Raw genomic sequence first — 11,494 nt, 5'->3', positions numbered from 1 at the left:
AAGTCTAGAATGATGAGATTAAATATTCATGTGGAGGATAAAAGTGTCTTTGTTCGGCAGGGGTGGTAGAAACTCTTCATCATCGTGCGAATGGATTACTGCAGTTCGACATGGTTTGGTAAAATGGTCAGAGGTCCAAATGATTGAGAAGGATATTCCACAAAGTCTGAAATTGTTGAAATGAAGGAAATGAAAGCAATTATACAAGTAAGTTGTGGTGGCAGTATGGGGGGCAATGATCTATCACACATGGAAAGCAAGGAATTGGAAGATTTTTCGAAGCATAGATGTGAGTACAAGTTGTGTGATTATACAGGTACAAAAAGAAGTGAGGGCTAGAGTAGTCACTCTCCAAGAAACAAAGGGTGTTGCGAGGTGTCAGACTCTGCTGAAAAGACTAACTAGAGACTAAAGAATTAAGATCAAAAGAAAAAATTGTATTCATGTGGTAATAACTAATATTTTTCCCGGAATAGTTTTTCTTGAGGCCTTGATAGTCCTTAACATCTTCTTAGAGGTGGTTGGAACCGAGGTGCTCTTTAGGGTGTAATTTTGAAGTTTTCATATTGGAGTAATGGTCGTAATAGTTATTATAAAAAAAAGTGGCATGCTATTTGAAGTCTAAATTATATCTTTTAATTATTTCAAAAATTATATTTCGGATAACACATTAAATAGATAAGAATGTATAAGAAATATAATACTATAACATATAATTTTTATTGCAATAAAATTTTACCTAGAACATAGGCAAAAAAAGTAAGTAAAAAAGTTGTTGCATATGAATCACTTACGAAAAGATTAAATATTATATATTTATTATATTAAAAATTTTAAAAATAGCCAAAATTTGATGAATAAATAAGCCAGCAATACAAAAGTGATTAAAACAATTCATGACAAAATAATAATATACTCATATAGACTTATAGCAAAAAAACAAAAATCACTGCTAAAAGATTTTTCTATAGAACTAAACATTTTTCATTCCTCATCTTCTCTTCCGATATGAAAGACAATCAAATATTAAATATAAGTATACTTTAGGAAATTAATTATCTCATAATATGCATAAGACAATTATCAAAAACTTAATTTTTTTTTATAAATTAGCAAAACTATGATATATATCTCTAGAATGCATATTGAATATATTTATTTGATACAGAAATAATAATATTTATATAGATCATGATAATTGAAAATTAGAAAATAATATCTTATTAGTTTATTCAAACTATTATCAACTTAAAGATATAAGAAGCATGTGATCTTTACTATAAATATATAACATAAATAAGATAGAATTAAAATATGTCTTTGGTTGGCCTGTATAGTTGTATATGAACTTTTGGCGAACAGTTATTTTAGTATTGAAGATTTGCTTCATAATATCAATTGCATCAATAACAAAATGAAATAATAATTTTATAAGATATAATTATTATCGAACAAATGTTAAACTTTAAATATGTGCAGTAATAACTTTAGAAATAATTTTATAAGATACCATTATTATCGAACAAATGTTACACTTTAAATATATGTAATAATATTTTTAATTATATCTCAAAAACAATAATTTAAATAGAGAGAATTCATAGACTAACCATCCTTCAAAAACAAACAAACAAGTTTACAAGCATTAAATTTTTATTTATTTATTACTTTTAAAAAAAGAACCAACAAAAACTAACATTTTGCCATTATTATTAATCAATATATATATATATATATATATATATATATGTGTGTGTGTGTGTGTTATAAAGTATTTGTATTGTAGTGAATGTCTATCATGTGGAGTCCTTTTTAGGATATGGTTAAAGAGTCCTACTTGGGGACCAAGTTAGATTTCTCCTATAAATTGAGTGCTCGTCTTCATTGTAAATTCTTTCATCAAGAGAAATAACAAGTCTTTTCTTCTTTTCTCTCTAGTTTCTTCTTCGTATTCTATAGTTTTATAACACGTTATCAGCACGAGACTCTAATTTCTCAAAAGTGAAGGCTAGATTTGAAGAATTAATAAAGGTATTACTTATTCTTTTGTTTTTAATCTTAATGGCCAATCTTACAAAACTAGAGTTCACTGCCCTTTAAAGTTCGGGCAGGAGCTACCTCTCATGGGTGTTGGATGCTGAAATCCACCTTGATGCAATGGGTCTTGGAGACACCATAAAAAAAGAAAATAAGGCATCAAATCAAAATTGTGCACGAGCAATGATATTTTTGCGTCATCATCTTGACGAGATTCTGAAAATCGAATATCTGACAGTTAAGGATCCACTTGTTTTGTGGAAAAACCTAAAAAAAAGGATTTGAACACTTGAAGATGGTCATACATCCAAAGACACGATATGATTGGATGCATCTAAGGCTACAACACTTTAAGTCTATACATGAGTATAATTCTGCCATGTTCAGAATCACTTCTCAATTGAAATTATGTGAAGAAACGGTTAGTGAGATTGATATGATGGAAAAGACGTTCTCCACTTTCCATGCCTCAAATGTGCTCTTACAGCAACAATATCTAGTGAGGTTTCAAAAAGTATTCTAAACTAATTTCTCATCTTCTTGTGGCCGAGAAAAACAATGATTTATTATTGAAAAATTATGAGAATCGACCTACTTGATCTGAACCACTTCCTGAAGTGAATGAGGCGTACGCCCACCATGCTAGGCGTGGAAAAGGTCGCGGTCCTAATCGTGATCGTGGACGTGGTCTTGGTCGTGATTATCTTCAAGAAAGTAATTCTATTCCTGGAATTAATCATTCATCAAATAAAAAGAAAAAAAGAAAGAATGAGAAACGTGAAGCAACTAGGGAAGGTTATTTTCGATGTGGTAGAAGAGATCATTATGCACGTGATTGTAGTACTCCCAAACAGAATCACTAAAGAGGAAAGAGAAAAATCCTGAGGCAAATTTTATCTCTGAAAATCAAGTTGATATCACGCACTTGGATGTAGCAGATTTCTTTGCACATCCTGAAGGAAAAATAGATCACTTAATTGGTGATGTGTTCTGTGAACATGGAAGAGTGATATTTTTTTTTGTAGTATTTATTAATAAATTTCATGTAATGATAGTTGTTTGCATGAGTATTAGTATTTTAAATTAGTTAAGTCGTTCATTAGCATGTTCCTTAATTCTTAATTAAATAATATACTTTTTTTGATTTATTTATATGATTCTAATATGATAGAGTTAGTCAAATACTAAATTTTATCACGTGTTTGTATTATATTAGGTCTTTAACTTGGTCTAATGTTAAAAATATAAATTCTGATATCAACTAGGATTTATCATGTGTTTGTATTATATTAGGTCTTTAATTTGATCTAATTTTAAAACATGCAGTCTATTATTAACTAGGATTAAATAATGATTTTATTTTATTTTCCCAACAACTCATTTTTGACTTAGAGAAAACAATAAATTAAGGCTCAATTTCTAATATTTAATTATTAATTTATTCTTTTGAATATATTGTACCCTTTTGACAACACTAATATTTAATATATATTTATTTTGTGTATGTCATCTCATGTGAAGATATGGATAATTATAAGAACATATTATCGAAATATGAAGATATTTGTTTGATTGATTCTGGTATAACACCTACGATATTAAAAAATAAGAAATATTTTTCTCATTTAAGTATGGGTAAAATGAATGTTACTACAATTTTTGGTAGTACTAATATGATTGAGGGTTTTGGAAGAGCCATTGTAATTTTGCCCAAGGGAACTAAACTCATCATTAATAATGCTACATTTTCTCCAAAATCTAAGAGAAACTTATTGAGTTTAGTTTAATGATTTTCGTGAAAATGGTTATCACATCCAATCAATGGATGAAATAAATCTTGAATATTATGGTATCACCAATAATGTCTCTGGGTAGACATGTGTTATAGAAAAGTTCCCTGCTTTATCTTCTGGCTTGTATTGGACAAAAATTAGTGCAATTGAGTCACATTTAATAGTAAATAAGAAGTTTACTGATTTCAATATATTTGTACTTTGGCTTGATCGTCTAGGACATCCTGGGTCAATAATGATGAGACGAATTATAGAAAATTCGAATGGACATCCACTAAAAGACCTTAAAGTTCTTTTAAATGGTGAATTTTCTTGTAATGCTTGTTATCAAGGCAAGTTAATTGTGAGAGCATCACCAATGAAAGTTAAGATTGAGTCCCTTGCGTTCTTGGAACGTATACATGGGGATATTTGTGGACCTATTCACCCACCTAGTGGGTCATTTAGATACTTTATAGTTCAAATATATGCTTCTTCTAGATGGTCTCATGTGTGCCTATTGTCATCTCAAAAATTGGCATTTTGTAAAATTATTGACACAAATAATAAGGTTAAGGGCACACTATCCTGATAATCAAATTAAGTCCATTTGTCTTGATAATGCTGCAGAGTTTTCATCCCAATCATTTAATGATTATTGTTTAGAAATTGGGATAAGAGTTGAACACTCCGTTGCTCATGTTCATACTCAGAATGATCTCGCTGAGTCATTAATTAAACTTTTGCAATTAATAGCAAGACCACTGTTTATGGAAACTAAGTTGCCTACATCTGTTTGGGGACATGCAATTTTGCATGCTGCAATACTTATTCGTCTCAGACCGACAAATTATCATAAGGTTTCTCCATTGCAATTGGTTATGGGTCAAGAACCTAATATATCCATCTAAGAATTTTTGGAAGTGTTGTACATGTGCCTGTGGCACCACCAAATCGCACTAAGATGGGCCCTCAACGAAGGTTAGGAATATATGTTGGGTTTGAGTCACCCTCCATTATTCGCTATCTTGAACCATTGACTGGAGCATGTTTACTGCTAGATTTGCAGATTTTCGGTTTAATGAGACAGTTTTCTCAAAATTAGGGAGAGAGAATAGTGAAATAAAACGAGAGGAAACATTTATCATTGTCTCATCTTGATCCATATTCTTCTACTTGCGAACAAGAAGTACAAAAGATTATTCATCTACAGAAAATTGCAAATCAAATGCCAGACACATTTACAGATTTGAAAAGGATTACTAAATCACATATTCCTGCAGAGAATGTCCCAATTCGAATTGATGTCCCGAAAGGACCATCCACTAGTGTCATAGCTAATGAGTCAAAAAACACACCTAAAGCGTTGTAGACCATTGGGGTCTAAGGATCAAAATCCTAGAAAAAGAAACATTAAATGTCAAGATGACACTATGAAAGAATCTCGTATGGAAGTTCAAAATTTGGATAAGTCTGATATTCATGAAAGAATTAATGAACTTGAAACCCAAGGATATAATGAACTATCAATAAATTTAAGAGATGTTGAAACTAATATGAGTCGATCAGAAATAGTGGTTGATTATGTCTTTGCATATAATGTTGCAACAAATATCATGCAAGATAATAAGTATCATGAACCTCAATCTGTTATAGAATATCAACAGTGAAATGATTGGCCAAAATGACAAGAAGCAATTCAATTAGAGTTGAATTCACTTGCCAAACATGAATTTTTTGGACCTATAGTTCAAACACCTAATGATATTAAACTTGTTGGTTACAAATTGATTTTTGTGCGGAAAAGAAATGAGAAAAATGAAATACAAAGGTATAAAGCACGCCTTGTGGCACAATGATTTTCTCAAAGGCCTGGCGTCGACTATGAAGTGACATACTCACCCGTTATGAATGCAATAACATTGTGTTATCTCATTAGTTTCACAGTCCATGAGCAACTTGAAATGCATTTGATGGATGTGGTTACAACCTATCTTTATGGATCACTTGATAATGAGATATACATGAAAATTCCTGAAGGATTTGCAATTCCTAAATCATGTAATTCAAAATCTCGAGAAATGTATTCAATTAAATTGCAAAGATCATTATATGGTTTGAAGCAATCTGGGCGCATGTGGTATAACCGTCTTAGTGAGTATTTAATTAAGGAAGGTTATACAAATGATGCAATTTGTTCATGTGTCTTTATAAAGAAAACAATATCGGAATTTGTTGTACTTGCTATTTATGTTGATGACATAAATCTTATTGGAACTCCAATAGAGCTTCAAAAGCCAACTGATTATTTAAAGAATGAATTTGAGATGAAAGATCTGGGAAGGACAAAATTATGTCTTGGTTTGTAAATTGAGCATTTGACAAATGGTATTTTTGTTCATCAATCTGCCTACACCGAAAAAGTGTTGAAAAGATTATCTATGGATGAAGCGCATCCATTAAGTACTCCGATGGTTGTTTGTTCACTTGATGTGAATAAGTATCCATTCCGACCTCAAGAAAAGGATGAAAAAATTTTTGATTCTGAAGTACCATATCTTAGTGCAAGTGGTGCACTAATGTATCTTGCTAATACTATAAGGCTTGATATAGCTTTTGCTGTTAACTTGTTAGCAAGGTATAGTTCTGGTCCTACTAGAAGACATTGTAATGAGATCAAACACATTTTGTGATATCTTAAAGGGACAATTGATATGGGCTTATTTTATTCTGTTAATTGTAGCCCAAATCTTGTTGGTTATGCTGATGTAGGATATTTATCTGATTCACACAAAGCTCGATCCCAAACAGGCTATGTGTTTATATGTGGGGGGACTGCCATATCTTGGAGATCTACAAAGAAGTCCATCGAAGCCACTTCATCTAATCATGCTGAAATAATAGTTATTCATGAAGCAAGTCGAGAATGTGTGTGGTTAAGGTCTATGATACATCTCATTCGAGAGAAATGTGGTTTGAAATGTGATAAAGTACCCACCACTTTATATGAAGATAATGCAGCATGAATAGCACAACTTAAAGGGAGGATTCATAAAAGGATATATAACAAAATACATTTCATCGAAGCTTTTCTATACACATGAACTTCAAGAGAGTGGTGATATAAATGTGCAACAGATTCGTTCAAGTGACAATGTGGCTGATCTATTCACCAAGTCTTTACCAACTGCAACTTTCAAGAAGATGGTGTACAAGCTTGGAATGCGAAGATTCAAGTCTCTGGATTGATGTTCTCATTAGGGGGAGTGAATACGCGTTGTACTCTTTTTTCCTTACGAGGTTTTGTCCCACTGGGTTTTCCTTGTAAGGTTTTTAATGAGACAGCCTAGATGCGTATTAATAGATATGTGTACTTTTTTCCTTTACTAGATTTTTTCTTTTCTTAAAGTTTTTTTAGTAAGGTTTCTGACGAGGCAAATCATCTATGAATTAGACATTCAGGGGGAGTGTTATAAAGTATTTGTATTATAGTGAATGTCTATCATGTAGAGTTCTTTTTAGGATATGGTTAAAGAATACTATTTGGAGACCAAGTTAAATTTCTCTTATAAATTGAGTGCTCCTCTTCATTGTAAATTCATTCATCAAGAGAAATAACAAGTCTTCTCTTCTTTTCTCTCTAGTTTCTTCTTCTTATTGTATAGTTTTATAACAATATATATATATATATATATATATATATATATATATATATATATATATATATATATATATATATAATGCATAAACAAGTCTCAATGACCGTGTTAATATTCGAGAAGAAACTAAATTCAAACGCATAAATATTTATAGTTGTGATGAAATTACGTGAAAGAAGTATTTGATAGACATTTACTGCGAAAGCATAATTGAATCTTTGGCTATTCCTTTATTGATTTAATGGAACGAATTGGATATCTCAATTTCTCGGGAAGGTAATTACAATGTTTTGTGACTGCTCATGAAAGCTCTTATGTGAATATGCTGTAAAGAATGTGTAGGAAAATTTTGAAGGAAAGAAAAACATTTGGTAAAACATATATACTATCAACAATTAAGGATAATGCTAAACAATTTAAATTCTGTTGTTGCTAATTTGTAGGATGTGGATATGGATAATGACAAAGAAAATATTTATTATTTATTATTATAATTTTATTGATTCTGTTGTTTTTTTGGATTATAATTTTAGTGATTTTTCTTTGTCATGGTGATAATTTTATCTCTTCTATTTTTTTTAAAAAAAAATAAAGTGAATTGTGTGAGAAGTTGTAGTGATTTCAAACATGAAAATCGTAGTTAGTTTGCATTTAGGAACAAATGTATTTAATTTTTTTTAATAGAAGACCACTTCAACCGTTTTTAAAATTCTAAATCCTGTTTTAAATTTTGTATTATAAATTGTTATTTTTTTTAATCTAATATATCTAGAAATTAAATTGTTGCATTTATTATTTTCTTATTATTCAAAGGGAGACCACTTCAACCGTTTATCCTGTTTTTTTTTTTTTTTTAAATTGTTATTTTTTATTTAATATATCAAGAATTTAAATTGTTGTATTTATTATATAACATATCTAAAAATTATGTGGTGTTGATATGTAACACTATTCTCTCTCCTATTTTTTTAAGTGGTAAAAATTGAAATAAAGATTCGGTCAAGTATAATTAGGTCAAATAATATTCAATGATCTTATAAATTCATGTCATGTGTACTGTACAATAATTTATGATTGAGATTCATTAAAATTATATATTCATCTAAATAATAAATCAAATTAAATCCTAATAATACAAACAACAAAGCTGTCAGTAATTTTTTATTTTTAAAAAACTATCAAATAAAGCAAGTAAGTGTACTCAAGCTAATATTTTCAAGAAAAAAAATTCAGATTGACGTGTATACGGATCGAGAGTTGGCGATAAGACTCAATTTGATAATGCAAATACTTTCAATCAAATATATTAAATTTTCTTTTTCAATCTTAATTTTTTTTTAAAAATATTGGCTTTGTAGATACACTTAATTGTTTCATTCGATAGTTTTAAAAAATAAAAATAGTTAGCAACTTTGTTATTTTTATCATTCAAATGAGTATATATAATTTAAATGAATCGCAATCATAAATTATCATATAGTACACATGTCATGAATCTATAAGGTTATTGAACATTACTTGACCTATTTATACTTGATCGGATCTTTATCCTAAAAACTGCTTTTTAGTGAATTAATAATTATTCTTATTTTTTATTTTTTTAAATAAATCATATTAGTAATTTATTATTTGAATACTATTAGATGTAATTAATAATAAATTTTTATATTTTAAAAGCTTATTTATTGTGGTTTGACACTTTTTTCTTCCCCTATATATGGATAGATTAATTTATAGATTATATGATATCTCTATAAAACAATAAAATTGTGTGATCCCACCTATATTAATTTATAGAGATTTTACTATATATTTTGAATAATAAAAAGAATTTTTTTCTTTAGTTGTTTCATCAACAAGCTCTTTTGGATAGTTAAACTTATGATAACCTTTTTTCATATAAGAACTTGTTAAATTTAGTTCACCACAAGGTCCATGGAAAACCCTTTTTCCAAACTGAGTATGTAGTTAATTCGTAACATTATCTTTTACCACACATGAAATATATTGTTCAACATTTTCTTTACCAATCTCTTTCATGTTGCTAGTGCAAAGATCTCGAAAAACAAAAAGTATGAAAAGGTGTGACTGAGCATCCTATATCTTGTGTCACTTTGCTTACTGACAATAGATTGTACTTGAATTCTCAAATATTGACCACAATTGAGATAACACATCTTGGATAAATAAAATAAGACTCTATATGAGTGACATTTGACACTTCACCATTAGCAAATACATTAATTTTGAATCCTTAGTTCTTATCACAGATTCCTTTGTGAGCATATCAATTTTTGACGCCATATGATTTTTAGCGCATGTATTTATAATTTATGCTTCACCATTTGTTCTATTTAAGCATCTGCAATATTTGATTATATTGATCTCTAGTGAAGGTACGCCCTTGAAGTTGTCTAGCACTTTCATCCTCCTCATTGATGTTAGGTAGTAGCTGATCAACTGCCTGCTTACCCTAAGATGATGCTAATACAGTAGTATTGAAACCACAGTTAAACCTACTATATGCGGATCCATACAATGCAGCACTGTATGAATCTTTTCTTGCACAACTTTGATTACTCATGGCCGTTTGGTTACTGGTTAGAGTTATGCATTAGTTATGTTGAGTTCAGTTATGCAGGTTTTAGTTTTAGTTATGCATGTATTAGTTAGATTATGTAGCATTTAGTTATGTTAAGTTTAATTATGCGGGTATTAACTACACGAATATTGTTATGTAAGTATTATTTAGTTATGTAGAGATTATAATACAAGAATTATTAACTATTGAATATTAAACTTGTTGTAAATTATTAATATATTTTATTTAAAAATAATAATACATGCAAATAAAATGTGGAATATATTGAATAATATATAATGCTAATATTTGATTAGCATATGTACCGACAAAAAATATATAATCATGTTTTTAATATTAAAAAATGTTTATATTTGTATAAATAAATAAAATCTGTTAGTATATAAAAGAAAATAAAAATAGTCTATATATATATATATATATAAAATAGGAAAACAATAAAGTTTCCAATTAATTTTTTAAAAAAAAGAAATGAAAATGGTCTATATATAAAAAGAAATAAAAACAACAAAACATATATGGGAAAACATTAAAGTTTCCAATTAAAAAAAATAAATTAATAGAGTAAATATGTAATTTATCATTTTAATACATGTATAACTATTATCCATATAACTTATTCCACCTTCTACCCTGCATAACTTTATACATAGATTCCATCATAAGTTATGTTGATATTAATTATGCAGGACTACAAAAAATGTAACCAAACACCATAAAAATTAATACATGAATAACTTTTATACAACATTTAAAATTCTTACCGACCAAACATGGTATAAGTTATGTTGACTTTTATACGTAACACAAAACTTCTACCAAAACATACTAAAGCTAATGCAACTTTTAATACATGTATAAGATATCTCTTATATAATAACCAAACGACCCCTCACCACATTATAAGTAGCATTACCTTTTTAACTACATACCTTTTTCTCTTATTTGAAATCAAGAAGATTACCAATCAATTTATAGATATGATCTTTAGTGTGATCTGCATATGGAGAGAAATCACAAACAAGACCAAAGTTCTTTTTGAACTTGTTACTACTTTGTCCAGTATAGGAACCACAAATCCTTGTATACATTGCCAAAGGATCAACACCAATTGAACTTATAGAGTTCATACCCATACTTGTACTACCTGAAGTAGCAGGCCTTTGACGCGTATTACTAACAAGCATAACATATGACTGATATATACCAGGAACATAACTCATTAGAAGAATATGACTTCTTGCCTGAATATAAGATTCATTCAAACCTATAAGAAATTGATAGAGTTTTTTCCTATTTAAATGATCAATAAATTAAACCTCATGACCTTTCACAATTACAACAAGAAGATAGAAACTAAGGCCCGGAACTCATCCCATAAATTCTTAAGTTTGGTGTAATATTAGATACAAAATCATATTACC

The 11,494-nt window shown here is 29.1% G+C and overlaps 1 protein-coding gene across 1 annotated transcript; it reads left to right on the top strand.

Moving 5' to 3' along the window:
* The first annotated feature begins 6,250 nt into the window (after positions 1-6,250).
* On the top strand, positions 6,251-7,058 carry LOC138340221 (secreted RxLR effector protein 161-like). Its single transcript, XM_069291930.1, has 3 exons — positions 6,251-6,447; positions 6,553-6,799; positions 6,948-7,058. The coding sequence occupies exons 1-3, from the start codon at positions 6,251-6,253 to the stop codon at positions 7,056-7,058; spliced, it is 555 nt and encodes a 184-aa protein (XP_069148031.1).
* The last annotated feature ends 4,436 nt before the right edge of the window (positions 7,059-11,494 follow it).

The sequence above is a fragment of the Solanum lycopersicum genome, chromosome 12 (genome assembly GCF_036512215.1).
Source record: "Solanum lycopersicum chromosome 12, SLM_r2.1".
NCBI lineage: Eukaryota > Viridiplantae > Streptophyta > Magnoliopsida > Solanales > Solanaceae > Solanum > Solanum lycopersicum.
The sequence above is the reverse complement of the archived record's forward strand: the minus strand, read 5'-3'. Positions and strand labels throughout refer to the sequence as shown.

Bases quoted from the DNA above. Each gene is read 5' to 3' on its own strand.
- LOC138340221 (XM_069291930.1), top strand. From the start codon at position 6,251: ATGGATGAAGCGCATCCATTAAGTACTCCGATGGTTGTTTGTTCACTT. The intron at 6,448-6,552 runs GTATAGTTCTGG...TGTTAATTGTAG, and splicing joins GCTGTTAACTTGTTAGCAAG to CCCAAATCTTGTTGGTTATG. The intron at 6,800-6,947 runs GTACCCACCACT...AATGTGCAACAG, and splicing joins GTGGTTTGAAATGTGATAAA to ATTCGTTCAAGTGACAATGT.